The sequence below is a fragment of the Propithecus coquereli genome, unplaced genomic scaffold (genome assembly GCF_000956105.1).
Source record: "Propithecus coquereli isolate 6110/MARCELLA unplaced genomic scaffold, Pcoq_1.0 Scaffold147, whole genome shotgun sequence".
Taxonomy (NCBI): domain Eukaryota; kingdom Metazoa; phylum Chordata; class Mammalia; order Primates; family Indriidae; genus Propithecus; species Propithecus coquereli.
The window spans coordinates 5,118,828-5,134,298 of record NW_012139080.1 but is presented as its reverse complement, the minus strand read 5'-3'; the positions used below and the strand labels follow the sequence as shown (position 1 = coordinate 5,134,298).

Genomic DNA, 15,471 nt, shown 5'->3' with positions numbered 1-15,471 from the left:
GAGACTTGCCAAAAACATTTAAAATTTTTTTAAAAACTCAGCGTCAACAAGAACTGGTGACAAAAACATTTGCTACTTATTCTCCAATCAGAGCTAACTAGGTCTCTACATGAAAGTCTACTTGGAAATAAAATTAAATTTTGTTATAACATTTAAGTGATTGCAAAATGAAATTCCAAAGCTATTTCCTATGCTTTTAGTCCACACTTGCCATGTGAAACAGTGAAACTTGTAAACCATAAAGCTTATTCAGTTTTCATTTCACTTCTGAACCCTTAGCAGGAAAATGCCATTAAAATAGAGTGAAATGAGCCAATTTTCTGTTCATGCATTCCCCAGCAAATAATCAAGGTTATTCTAAATGAAGAACCAAATAAAAGTGGCCCCAATGTTCAAATTAGAATTTTAACACATTTCAAAACTAGAAATACATCTATTTTAGCAGGGAAAAAATGAAATGAATGGCTGTGTACTTCAATTCAGGGATGCTGCACACTGCTGTGTAGTCCGTGCTTTGCACAGCTTGGGTGGGAAGGGGTCGCCTTTCATATTGTAGTCCATGTGAAGAGCACCATCTGAAATTGTGCAGTGCACAACCTGGGCAGCCACAAGTGGTGGTATTGTATCAGTTCATGCAAAGTCGTTGATTCCAGTAAATTTCAATAGTATTTTGAGGAATTTTATTATCCCAAATACCATTTAAAAGTAGTTTTGAGTTACGATATGTCAATATGTTAATATGTAGTATCAGAATTATTTGTAGCTGTTATTACAGGCTGAGAAGAAACTTGAAAGCTGCCCTGCAGTTGCGGGGTAATTCAGTGAATAAAGCAGCAGGAAGTCCCAGTGGAAGCCCTTGCGATGTCACTTGCAGGGCACTCACTTGTCCTCTGAAGTCTTTTCCCTTTGCAAAAGCCTTAGACCAAATGGTGTCCCCTTCACCATGGGGATTTACTACGCCTGCCGAAGGAAAGGTTCTGTAACTCCAAGAGAGCAAGTCATTCTTTGAACTACTCAGTAATTTATCATTTTAGGAAATCTCACTCTGCCCTCTTTGCTCCGTGCCCCTCCACACAGTCTGAGAGTTCTAACTTCAAACCCAGCCTTCCACACGTGATTACAAACATGTATTTGTCAGGTAGGAAGGTAGAACCTATTGTATTTCACAATTCGTTAACTTGATTTATAATTTTTAAATATATGGATATAAGTATGTGAATCTTAGTTTGTACTAGGGTGATCAATGGTCCCAGATTGCCTGTGACTGAGGGGATTCCTGAGACATTGGACTTTAAGTTTTAAAACTGGGGCATTCTCGGCCAAATCCTTCCAGCCTGCCCAGGATGAGAGGCTTTCACCGCTTAAACTGGGAGGAATTGGTCACTCTGGTTTGTTCTCATGCCCTCACGGACCCCTACACACGTAAGAGAAGAGCCTGTGTTTACCATCACTTTTACACGTCCAACTCCATAAGAATATGTAAAAAGACTGAGGATTCAGAGCCAGAGTTATCTCAGCCACACATTTAAAAGGCCTCAGTGAATATGAATGACGTACAGGTCTAATCTGCCTAGTCGCAGAAAGAGAACACCCAAACACACTACCCACGCAAAACCCCCAGGAAGATCCAAGAACATCAAACCAATCTGATGCATCAAATGTCAGGGATAGAAAACAAGATTCAGGGGATCAAAAACAAAGAGTTTAGCCCATAATCTAGAAAACAGGTCATTTTCCAGAGTTATGTTCAGATCAGTGCATGCCTTTCCTACCAAGTGCACCAGCAAAGCCACCAGGCCATATCTAAACTTTCTGAAAAGCACTATTTTTTCCTAACTTCATTTTCCCAGATGTATGAGAAGTACTGTCACTTTACTTTTGTTGCCAGGAATAGCCAAATTTAGTGAAGATTATGAAACTCGCAGAACGACAATGCGGGAGGAACAATAACAGGCTTTTTGTTTTCCCTCCCAGGCGTACTGTGTTGTGTCTGACAAGGGGTCTACTCACACGATAAAGAAACGCCTGTCAGTATAACAGGTTTAGGGAGACTGGCACAAGGGAGGACGCACAGATCTAGAGTTTATGAAAAACGAGGGACGCATCACTCCAGTTGACCCCAACCCATCAATATTTTTCTCCTAGCAACTTCTCAGTCAAGCAAAACCTCCCATGACATTTACACTCCAATAGCGAGATATTTATTAACATCATTTTAAATCCAGACAGAAAAAATACTACTTCCTTTTTAGACCTCTGGCAATGGTCAAATTTTGAAAATATCCTGCCATTTTTAAGTCTAACTGGTTCCTTTAACTTAGTTTAAATATGTTCATTATATGCCATTACATACTGTTATATGCTAAAGTTAGGAACAAACGCTTGTTGGAGATATTCAGGACTAAAAGGTCAATGAGGAAGGACAAAGACGAGCTATGAGGAAAAAAGTTCAATGAAAAGACAATGAATTAAAGACAGAGAAGCAGCTTTGCTCTTAAGCCACGCCCTGGTAGTGGCATTTGAAGAAGGTTATTATGCTTCCTTGAATGCTGTCCTAGTAGGGCCCATCACATAAGAAATCTCAGATTTATGCAGAAAGAGGTGGCATCAAGCTCTAAAGCTTCATGTTGCGAATCTATAGAAATCTGGGAACTCCATTCAACCCACCGGCGCTCCAAATTAGTGGCAGATCTAGACTCCTCTACAGCGCGACTGTAAAAGCCACAACTCCTTCCCAGCTGAAAGAAGATCAGGGCCTAGTACCAACGTCTGCTCACCTGATGGTCAAATTCTGGTTTTGGATGAGATTGCTAAGCGTCCTAAGGTGCCGCACTCACTTTTACGTTGTTCTTGACCTAAGGAATGTTGTCAAGAATTACAGGAAGGGAGTAGCCAGTCCAGAGTGCAGCCTGAAGCGTCCCCAGTGAAGGGAACAGAGGCGACTATAGCTGAGCCATGGCCACCCTCCTGACCAAGATCCACAGTGAACGGGTGAGGCACACACCTCCAAGAGATGAACTCTTAGGGCATTAGGCTTCTACACACAAGAGACAGAATCACTTTTTTCTTTTCTCAACAGCATGAAACCCAAGCACTTCACCATGCTCTTAATTCCATGCTAGAATAACCTAAAGTGGGGCCTTTTTATTTCAACCTTCTAACCTCAGTGATAGCTCATGAGTAAATCTTATGACTTTCTGTAAAACTTTGTGAGCAAATCTTTATGACTTTTTAACTGTAAGATTCTATAGTTAAAGGAAAAATGCATTTGTAGAATAAAAAAATAAATTGTGGGAAGAGAAGAAACCTGACAGTATGGTTCATTTTCCATTCTGCTACCAAGATAAAAATAATGGGGAGGCCAGAAAGACACATCTGTTTCCTTCCTTTAAGCTTGTAGTATCCCTGTAATGCTATTAAAAAAAAAAAAAAGAAAAGAAAGAAAAAAAAGACTTTTCTTTCAATTCTATTTGCTTGAAATAGTGTGATCTTGAAAAATATTTCAAAGAATTCCATATGATAAAGCAATAGCAAAAGATCTGTTCTATTCAAATAAACTGTCCTTGCTTTGTCAACAGTGTTTTTTTCTAACACATAAGGGACCAGCCTTTTGATTTTCAGCTCCATCTCCTCTTCCCTTTCTGAACAGCAGGTTGAACTCAGGGCCCGAAAACACTAGGGGTTCGGATGTCTGGGTTTCACTTCTGGCTGAACCACTAATTTGCTATGCAGCACTGGGAGTCTCTTCCCTTTTTCTGTAACAAAGGAGTCTTCCATAAGACAGGAGAGGATAATAGCCTTGGCTTTGGCAACTCCTCGGGAGCTTCAGGAAGCATAATTAATTAACATTAGTACTCCTGAGATATAAAGAGCTATTTAAGTATAAATCTTAATTATCATGATTATCATGAATCTATGGCCAAACCATGCTCCCCTCGGTTATTTAAGGCAGAAAAGCAGGTAGAACGTTCTTTCCTTTCGCCCCCGGGGCCAAGAAATGGGTCCTGACAAATAGCCTAAGGGACAAACAGTAGAAAGCCAAGGGGGGAGCTTTACATTTTTTTAATGCATAACATTTGGAGAAATTTCCTCTCCCTGTGTTCTTTGGCCTAAGTTCACCGAATCTGAATCTGCCAGTTTGGGGCAATTTTAAATGCTGCAGAGAACTCTGGTTCATTCAGACGTCATGAATCTTTTGATAAAACGGCAAGAAAGGAGTAGCTGTGGGAAAAGCTCTTCCAATATTTATAGTTTGTTCCTGACGCGCATTTCGCATAGGAGGCAAATGCTCCTGAATTAGGAAGCATAAGTCACCAACTCCCACTGCTTGTGTGAATGAGCATTCTTGAGCTGTGACATTCTTCCTGAATGAGTGGGCCACAGAGACACTCTTTATGCTCTGCCTAAAGAATGGTAAGCTTTAAAACAAGGGTATTTTATCATCCAATGCTCTGGCTAGGTTTGCTCCAAGCTTAAACCATTAAATCACCTGGGAAACGATTTTAATAAAAGAATCTACTCTTAATCAATGTGTTCACCTTTATAGAAATATCTGACCGACCTTCAAAATTCTTGCAACTTGTGCTATCTGATCAGAAGATATGAACAAAGGCTCCAGGTTTCTTCCTCATAATAAGTAAGCAATGTCTCTACCATTAATTTCTGCTTCAAAGTCTGCTTAAAAAGAAACCCTCATCACTTCTAATCACCACTCAGCCTCCATGCACACTCTCCTGTTCATGAAGGGACTTTTCTATGTGTAGGATTGAATTCCAATGACAGCCACATAGTGGATCAATTTCATCTTACACAAGTCTTTATTTTTGGCCTGTAAGCTAAATAGGATACATGAGAATCTTTGGAGAATCCTCAGATAACCCTCGCCTCGGTATGTGTGCACCTGCAACCGCTGTCTCTAACTTTTGTTCACTCTCCCAAGCCTTCTTAAGCTACATATTAAATTCATCCTACTTCTTGCCAAACCCAATTAGAAGTCATCTCTGTGCACCATCTAGTCTACATTTTTATCGTTATGACTATTTGATATCCTCAGGGAGCACAGGTGAGGTCATCGTGATGGATGCCTAACCAGTTCTTCCAGTGGCTCCCCCAGGTCCTGGGGGGCATCCTCACTACTCACAGTGTGGTCCATGACCAGCAACATCAGCATGATCTGGGGGCCTGTGAGAAATGCATCATTGTAGGTCCTTTTCCAGATCCACTGAATCATAATCCGCATTTTAACAGAGTCCCCAGGAGTTTTGGATGTGCATTAAAGCTTGGAAGCCATGATTTACAACTCACTGAAAAATTTTACCACAGTCAAAAAAACCCCAGTGGGTGTAAAGGATGACAATTTTTCAATGAAACATAGAGTAAGAGCCAGATAACCAAATATTAGAGCAGGTATCTCTGACCACAGCTATAAAAAAAAGGGAGAAAGGGCAGGAAGTCGGTTTTGTTCCCAAAGACACCCCTGTGGACCCCATTCCAAATGAGGAGGGGGAGAAGAAAGAGCTTAGACAGCAGAGAGCCAACATTTACCCATCCTCTCTAGGAACAAAACCCTGACTTAGTCTTCTCCTTAAGGGGCCAAGTCTAGAACGCTGACATAGTAAAATAAGGAAGGGCAAAGCCAGTCTGCGATAAAAGCATTTTGGGGTGGAAAGTTTCTCCCTCTCTGATGGCTGAAAAGCATAAACACAACGGGAGGTGAGCAATGTGCACCTCCTTTATGATTCCCTCCATGCCTGGCTAAGAAGAAGACAACACTGAGTGCCTACCATGTGCCAGGCACTGTATCGGGCACTTCAGATACGCTCAACTTCATAGCAACCTTCTAAGTAGGTGCTAGAACCCTCCATTTTATACAGAAGGAAAGTCACATCCCACACTCCCAGGTATGAAGAAATTTACTCAAAGCCACACAGGTCATGGTGGATGGAACTCAGATCTGAAACTAAATCAGATCAGAGTCCAAAATCCAAACCCTTCCCACTCTATCAAAGCTTCCTTTTAAATAATGTGGAGAGTGGGGACTAACTATGCATAAGATTCCAAGTTCAAACGTCAGATCTGAATGAGTCATTTGGATTGAGAGCAAGTTAACAGGAGTTTATCTCATTAAAAGTAAAATCTTAGTGGTTCCACCTATTCCACTTAATAGTCTCTGTTCAATGGCTTCTACAGAAATGAAAACATTCAAGGGGGTGTCTTTATTCTTCGCTGTCCATAATTTCTGCAAGCCTTCAGCTAGGTCCTGCCTGGTACCAGGGCAGGGACAGCTCTGGGAATTAGAAGCTGATCTCTTAGAGGCAGGATGAAGCAACCTCAAAAAGGAGCAAGGGGCAGGAATGAAAGGCCAAGTGTTTCTCCAACTTTCATCATTTCATGGGTGGTCAGGGTAGTCTCCTTTATAGGGGGAGGGGCTGTGCTTTACTTCCCAGTCCCACACCTCACCCCCACCACGTTACTAAGAAGTAGGATCCACATCGTCTTGAGCTTTGTAACTCAGTACAAGGGGTAGCCAGCCCCCTCTGTTTCCCCCTGCCTCCAGAGAGAGCTGATACCTTGTGCAACATCCCCAGATTCTAGCATAACAGGATGCTAATGAGACACTTCCTGCCTTGGTAACTGACACCAAAGTGGATTCGAGGCACTTGGAGGCAGAATTCGCAAAGGAACTGGCTGAGAACTGGACCCATGTCCTTCGAAATGCCTGATTCACCTTGAGACTTTAAGAGGTCCCCAGGAGGAGAGAGCAAGGAAGGACTTACAAAGAACTTTTTTTGGGGAAGTGTTGCCATGCTACCACCCCACCAACGGCTTCCACAGAGCCACTTGGAGAGCTTGAGCTTTGTTTCCTTTAGGAGGATGGCTCAGAGGACAAGGCCTGACTCTTGCCAGGGAAGGAGAAAGCAACCTGCTGCTGCAGGATGTAGGCGGCATTTGGTTCCACCTGTACACCCAGGGAACAAGGGATCATGAGTGCTCCCTGTGGACCAGGCAGAGGCAGCACAGAAGAAAGCCTATGTGGGGAGCATTAAGTCTTGTCAACAGGGCCTTCTGCAGAGGCAGAGGGACCCCCAACAATACAAAGCTCCTTCCTAGAGAAAGAAGTTGCTTCTACCAGCTGGAGCAGAGGTATGTTTGTTCATGCCATGGAAACTGCAGAGAAAGGAATCTCCAAGAACCCACAGAGGTATCCAAGAAAGAAAGTCCAGTATCAGCGCTGAACATTCCCAGGTCCCAAGAGCACAAAGCCAACAGCAAGCAAAGTTCCCTGCCATTCCCCTCACCCACCCCTTCCACCTGGGCAGCAGAGGAGATATGAAATCTCAACAAACTCCAGCTCTCACCCCATTCTTCCAGCCTGAACTTGGCCAGATCAAGTCCAAAGTTTTAATTTCTAGCTCAAACTGGACATGCTATTTTTCAATTGAGCTTCTGACTACAGTCTAAAATGACCAAAAGATTGTTACTCGGTCATGAACAAAAAAATTTTGCATGGCTGAGTTCTCCTCTAAAGCAGTGAGGCTCACCCTTGGTTACTCACTGGAATCACTGGGGAATCCTAAAAACAAAAAATGCCAAAGCCTAAGTCTCATCTGGGAGCCACTGAACCAGAATTGATAAAGGCAGGCAACAGAATGTGTTTTAAAAAATGTAATCAAATAAAATAATAGTTTTCTCTAATGTGCAACAAGGTGCTGGAAGCTACTGCTCTGGGAGCCCAGGAAGACTCCTCCTAGTGAGTCCATTGTAAAGAGACAACGGAAAACAAAAATAAAAGAAAACTATCACAGTTTGATTGTCACAAGTTATACTCTTCAGTGTGCTAGAAAGTTGTACACTACGGCGCTCTAGATTTCATACTGAAGCTGAAAGTTGCTTTAAATACAACCCCAAACTAACCAGACCTCAGTTACGTTCTTAAATGTGGGATCCAAAATGATCAATGTAGTGTCTGGAGTCTGAGAAAGTCTTTTCTCCCTTTCTCAGCTACTAGCCAGGTTTCCAGTGATTAACAGATGAGGAAGGCATTGGCTTGGTGTCTGCGGTCCTGCTGCCATTTAAAGATCTGATAGCACCTGTCCTTCCACATTAGCGCCCCGCTGGGGCAGTGGTGGAGTCTGCATGGCCCCAGCACTCTCAAAAGACATTACTGGGGATCTTGGTTTGTTGGGCCTCTCCCCTTTAATGCCTGCCTCCCATCCTCAGGCTTTGGGAAAGGCACCCCCTTGGCCTGGGCTGATGCTGGGTCAAAGTCTGTCTGTTCCACCCATCCTCCAAGGGGGTATCAGAGCATCTGCCACCCTGTCCCAGTGTCCCAGTGTAGCACACCATGAGGCAGTAAAGGCTATCAGGACTGTCATTACATCCAATCAGACCCTCCTCTTCCATCCTCACCAATTTTTGTTTTAGGGATTTTTGGTCAACTTGTTTTTATTTATGCTTCAATTTTTTTTGAAATTCTTCATTCTCTGTTTTCAAAAATGAGTTTCTAAGCAAAGTGGCCATTGCATGGAAATCTCAGTTCTAAGCTGAATGAGGTGCACGCACTCTAAGGGACCCCAGAGCTGTCACATGAACTCTTCCAGGTCTGTGGAAATGCAACCGGCGTCAGGGAGAGCCCAGGAAACTTCTAAACCAGGAAATTTGCAATGTAAAAAAAGGGGGAGGAGGATCTCAGCGAAACTACTGGGGGAAAAGTAACTGAAACTTCTTACCAAAAAAATTCGTGAAAGCTAAACTTCTTCATCAGTTGCTATGGGATGACAGCAGACATACTGCTGGAATATAAGGCCAAACTTAACCTGTTGTTCTCAATATGAAATGTATCTTTAGGCCAGAATTTTTTTCTTCTTTTGCTATTTGTTTATTTTCCTTTGGTTTTAAAGGAGGGCAAGAGAGAAAAGGAGCAATTCTAAGAAAAGTCATTATCTGTATGCTATGGCTATGGGTCTCACCGATACCTACAAAGATTCTACCCAAGCCAAGTAGGGTCAATATCTAATTGGTCCCACTGGTTTATGGCCCAGTAGGGCCATTCACATCCACCATCCCCCTGCGCCAAGTCTCCTTTATTTCCACTTTCGTTTATTACTCCCTGAATAGCTGGTACTTGAGTACATAGTTAAAGAAAAAAATCATTCTTTTCTAAAAGCAGATATTTGTATTTTAAAAACCTAGCAAAAATGAATAAATGAACAAGAGAGAAAGAGAGGAAAAACATCTCTATAAAATTTAGCTTCATTTTTATTTTATACAAGAAATAAATTATTTCTTTTAAAGGGAATATTTGAGAGACTCCAAGTTATTCTTATGCCAGAAAACAATTTTTTCCCATCACTAGCTAAGTTAAAATGAACAGATATCAATAAAAATTAGGCCACATGGATAAAAGGAGTTGAGCTCTACCAAATATTAGTGCCATATAGAAATGTTCAAGAGAAAATACATCAAAATCCTACCTAAAACAGAAGCTACTGGCTTTATACTGACAGTAAGTACTGCGTATATATCAAAGGACACAGATCACTTCTGATAGCTTTTAACTCTAGACCTTCACCCTGAATCGAGTTTCACCCTGACAGTTTCAAAAGGCCATTGACGAAATGCAAATGAAGTCCAAAGTTTAATTACTAGTAATGTACCAAGGTAAGTCTCTTAGTAGTAACAAAGGTACTGCAGCAAGATGTTAACAGTGGGGGGTGGGGTGACACTAGGAACTCTCTGTACTACCTTTGCAACATCTCTGCAAGTCTAATACTATTCGCAAATAAAAAGTTTATTTAAGAAGGCACAAAAAGCCGTTGTCCCAAATCAGAGTCTCCAGATTTAACTATGAAGCTGTTATTCCCTCAAAGATGCAGGAGGAAATACAGTAATATAGAGACTTACCACAGCAACCATAGCCAAGCAGCTAAACTCTCAATTAAGAGAAAGATTTAATGCAAAAGACAACAGCTGCCAGGGGTGTCTGAGTATCGCATCCAAACATAGCTTGTTTTATATGTTCCTGAAGGGCTGTTTGTAAATCAAACTTACATAATTCAAATCACATTTTGAAAACACTAATGGAGCCTGTACATTTAAAGAGATGTTTAGTAAATAGCAGGATAATAGGAACTTATTTTGTAATGAGAAGTATTGCATTCTCATTTACTGTCTGGCAAAGGTGGCTTCACACGGGTCACCTTTGTCCATGGTGCACCCTGTGAGCCACATAGCTACGTGTTGCCCAAGCAGCCCCTGCCCCACAGGTCTCCGGGTTTCTATCTTCCCTTCTCTCTACCAAGTCATCTCTGTGCGACTTGGACTAATTCAGAACTATTAGAGTGAGGAACTCTATTCATGTATAGGTCCCAACATCCAAATACAGGCCTCAGCTCGCACCGTGGTAGCAAGCATTTGGGCAACAAGATTGAGCAGGTAAGAATACTCTACTGTAGGACATTATCTGAAGCAGGTGAACGCAGGACAATTGTCCCACTGTTACTGAAGCTCACGGTGACTCTCTCCTGCTGGCCACATAGGGGAACCCTGATGCTAGCAATCCTTCCCCAATCCAAACGCAAGATAGATACTATTACCACTCCCAGAAAAACAACTCAGGATCTGACAAGGCGATAGTCAACTCAGTTAGCCTAGGTAAGCAAAACAGTCCAGAACACTGGTTTCCCGCCCATGGATAAGAAAGCAGGATTCTCCATTCCAATGGATAAGGGGCTAGAAAATAAATCCTAAATATTTCATAAGCCAACCAAACACAGTTCATTTGCTCATGAGTTTTACCATCACGGTTACAAAATCTCATTAAACACTTGTGATGATGATAATAATCCTTTTCTCATGAAATATGCAAGCATGCTACAGTAATTAGTAATCCTGTATATATCAGATTACTATTCAAAATTATTCACTCCCCTCCTCACCTTCTTAGGAGGAGTACAGTTCTCTGCCCCTCAACTTGGCTTTGGCCCAAAGACTTGCTTTGTTAGCCAGTGGCATATAGACTGAAGAACCCTGAACTTAGCCCTTAAGAAGCCTCACGAACATATTTCCAGTTGCCCTCTTTCATTCTGTGCTTGCATAAGAAGCAGATCTCCTACATACCTGCTGCTTCTTCACCTTGCATCCCAGAACAAATACATATGGAACAAAACCACTCCAGTTGACCTACAGACCCATGAGTAAGACCACATAATGGAGTTTTAAGACACTCGTTTTGTAGATGGTTTATTGTACACATGATTTTGTCAGTAGTTGAATGCTAGACCCTATCCTCTCCCCACATGCAAAAGCATCAGGTACTCACCATCATCAATTCCAGGCCAGCCCATGAAGTGAGCAGAAATCTGTTTCTCGTCCTTCCCATACTCATTCTTGGCTATGAGAGTGTAGTCCCCATTGTTCATGTGGGTGGGATTATCCAGCTGGAGGCAGCCATGGTACTCCGTGTGATTGGTAACATGTATTTTAGTACAGATGTATTTGGATTCATTCAATATTGCCCCGTTATAGAACCACTGAAGCGCTGGTTTGGGGTTGCCTTTCACAGTGAATGGAATGCACCAGTGGTGGTCTGAGGTTGGAGATTCGAGAAATGTGATAGTTGGTGCAACTAAATTGAAAAAGAGAGAGTTAATAGCATCAGAAAGCTCAGAATTCTCTCCATCTCCAGATTTCTGTGCCATTGATATGGGATTTTGTTCAACCATTGTTTGGTTTAAGAAAACACAGGACCAGCAACTTTGGAATTCATCAATATTTGTATCACCATCAAGGTGGATATAACTCCCTACAGAAGGCTTCAGAGAGACTCCTTCCTCTGCTCTACTGAAGACTCATGCTTCACAGTCATTTTTCAAATCTATTCAGTGTAAATAAGAACCAGCTCCAAACAGATCCAAGAGATTTCTGATAATGGAAAAAGTTCATTTGAGTTGACTTTGGTTTCTAACATATGTATCTTGATATTATGTAGATTCATCAAAAAAAGAAGGACATTATTTTTATAGTACTTCTTCCCTAAATAATACAAATAATAGAAATGACTTTGCAAATTTTACCTGAAGCCCTAATCTCACATAACTTTTCTAAAACAGATCAAATTTATCAATGTAATGAATATCACTGCTGCTGATGATAATTATTATAAAGTATGATAAACTAATATTTTTTATTGATCGTCATAGCAAATACTCTTTAAAGCATCACATTTCATTAGGGTATGGTCCATTTTTGCTAGGATCCTAGATGCCAATGTTTTGACCCTTTAAATGTCTAGGGTCCAGTCTAAGCCTGGACAAACAGACTAGAAATTATTCCAACTTTAAGTACAAAGCACTTTATACTTTGGGGAAACAAACATTATCGTGTAGTGTCTTTTAACAGAGTACTTATCCTGAATGAAAGTATTTAAAATCCCTCATCGCTGGTTTAATGTGGCCTAACTTTGATAATTATAAAATCAGGGACTGGAAAAGACCTTTGAGATCTAACAGCATCATTTTTCAGATGAGGAAACCAAACTCCAATAAGGTTAAGTGAGTCGGTCAAGATTACTGACTGAGGCAGATCTGGAGCAAGAATCCTGGTCTGGTGCTTCCTGTAGTAGCCCTTCCTTCTCATACCCACCTCCAGATTGTACATGTTCATCACACAAAAAGAGTAAAAAACATACGGCATCGTAGCCTGGGAACACACAAACACTCTGAGTAGGGTCCCTGCAGTGGTTATCTTGGTTGTTAGTATCCTTTATCATTTATTCCTTCTACTCTTTATCTAAACTTTGACAGATAATAACAATTTTTAGACCATGATGACCACGCAGATATTAACCTAAACTGAGAAAACACCCAAGTATGGGTGTCCTTAATAGAAAGCAGATAATCTGACATTATACCCTCTTATTTGTGCTCAGGCAAATCCTCTCAGAATACTACCCAAGAAGCAGCAAAGCTGATAAAATTGCCTAAGTCACCTTTATATCTACAGAAAGATTTCCAGTTACCAGTGAAATTCCTCATAGCTGAGCACGTGGCATTGCTGAACTCTGCAATGTGTATTGTAACAGAGTTCCTTGCTTTTAAGAAATCTAATATTACTAAATTTTAAATTTGCAAAGTTTAGCTGTTTGCCTTATCAAATATTTCTCAAGGCCTCCTTAAAATAGTATTTGAAAAGTAAAATAGCTTTTAATGCATGATTTCACGTATAAAAATTCAATTTAGATACAATTTGGGAAGACTCTATATCAGTTACACAAAATAAGGTGCATTTCTGTATAGATGCACATATGGAAGGTCGGTGTTACAAACCAACCACAGCAAGGACCACGGTGGGGTAGGAGCCAACACTTACCTTCCTCCCACCAGCCCAGGCCCCTATGCCCTGGGCCCACTTATTCCTTCTACCATGCTCAAATGACTTTTGGGTGAGGTGCCGATTGAAGGACATAAAGTTGAAAGTGGGTGCATATGTTTGGGGATAACATTGACTTCAGGTTTCTGGATGGGTCAAAATGATGAGAAATTATGAGTCCAGTACCCACTGGACATAGTGCTGGTACTAACAGTGACAGAGGATTATAGTTGGTTATTTCAATCATTCACTCCAACAATCAAACACTAAATGTGTGCTACAAGTGAGTGTTAACCAGTATATGGGCATCATCTAGGCTATGGTCTACACGTGTGTATTTGTACACATACTTACACACATGCCAATTCATGTTTTTCTCATTCAAATCCTAATCCAAACAGAGTAAAACCTCATTAATTTATACCATGCCAGCTCAGAATTTGCAATGATATGAGTGTCTGTGTGTGTTTCACTGAAAACACATTCACACTGAATGCCACAATCTGAAATTTTAAGGTATATGTTGTATTACTTATAATACTGGAAAATAATGTACTTAATGCTTAACTAAGAAGCATTGATATCTTTTATCTTAGTTTCAATGTATACAGAAATTTAAAACAATTAGTAATAATTCCAGTTTTCTGCAGGTGATAATGATTTTCAATAATTTAAGTAGGACTCCTACCTCCTCACAGAAACTTGATGTCAAACTAATGAGGTTTTATTGTGTTAACAGTACAATTAGATGTTTGTGAACAGCCAAAAAATATTTTAGGCATCATAAGCTTAAAGCATCATATTCATTTTATAAAGGAAATTTTTTAGAAACTGGTTTAGGAGAATTTAAGCTAAAAGATTAAAAAGAGGGAACAACCAGCTCAAAATATGTTCTATCAGAAAAAGAAGGCACAAAATGACAAGCTCAAAATTGAAAAAGAAACTTAAAAGAAAGATAATGCATGAGCAAGAGATATTAAGTAGAAATCAAACAAATGAAAGATTGCTTTGTAATTAAGTATGCATGAAACACTGCATATACTTTTTTAACAAACTTAAGCAACACCCAGAGTGCCCCAGCAAGAAATGTAGGCGTGTTCACGATCATTTGCTATTAAAAACACATGCTAGTCTGATTACGTACAATGCACAGTGAGGTTGACAGAATCTTGATCTTCTCCTACAAGATTTTCTGCCACACAAGAGATTTGCTTTCCACTGTCATCAGATGAAATGTTAGTTATCCTTAAGAAGCCCTGTGTGTTGCTTGTTTCATTCTACAAATGAATTAACAGACAAAAACAATCTTGATTAAGATTGATCCCAAAGTGACAAGATTTGGGGTTTCTTCTCCTAACTAGAGAAAAAACATATACAACATTAGAAAAGCTTTCCTGCCTGAGTCGGGTTCAGGCAAAGAAGTAAATCAGAAGTTATTCTATTTCTCTAGGTTTCAACTGCTTAGTGTGTGAGGTTGACTTAATCCTCCAATTCCTACCTACCTTCCTCCAAGGGAAGAGACCACAGGGAGAGTCACTCAATTTGCTCACGATGGCACAAAGAGCTCACTAGGGATATAAAGACTCTCCAATCTATTGGGTATGCAATAAACTAAAATGCAAAACCTGCCTTTGTTAATTAAGAATAAATAGAAAGAACATGTGCATCAAAACTCTTCATAAATTTCTATACGTGGCCCTATAAAATATCAATCATCGCTAGGTTTAATATATTCTCAAGTTCTGAAACAGTCTCATTGTCTCCCTATTAAGACAGAGACAAACACAAGCCTTACCATATGTTTGGAAACCAGATTACCAACATCCCAGTACATAATCGGAACCGGATCGCCTGCCACACTACAAGATAATGTGATAGACTTTCCCTCCTCCACGGTGAGGTTAGGTGCCGCCAAGCTTGCAGATGGCATACCTGTGAACAAGACAGGTAAACAGAGACATATACAAATAGTTAAATGCAGTATCAAAAGAATAACAACAAATTGAAAACTCTTTATGCTTTAAAATTAATCATTATTTACTTTCTGAGACTGATTGATGTTGATCTGAAAAAGTGCCAGGTTGATAAGCTTTATAGATTTAA

The 15,471-nt window shown here is 40.5% G+C and overlaps 1 protein-coding gene across 2 annotated transcripts in view; it reads right to left on the bottom strand.

The window, feature by feature from the left end:
* The window catches only part of NTRK2 (neurotrophic tyrosine kinase, receptor, type 2), a 353,532-nt gene that overhangs the window by 288,783 nt on the left and 49,278 nt on the right, over positions 1 to 15,471 (bottom strand). For both annotated transcript variants that reach the window (XM_012640056.1, XM_012640057.1), the window contains 3 exons: positions 15,164 to 15,300; positions 14,513 to 14,645; positions 11,321 to 11,626 (listed from right to left, as the gene is read on the bottom strand). In XM_012640056.1, the coding sequence (XP_012495510.1) occupies positions 11,321 to 11,626; positions 14,513 to 14,645; positions 15,164 to 15,300 (576 nt within the window). The remainder of the gene's footprint in view (positions 1 to 11,320; positions 11,627 to 14,512; positions 14,646 to 15,163; positions 15,301 to 15,471) is intronic.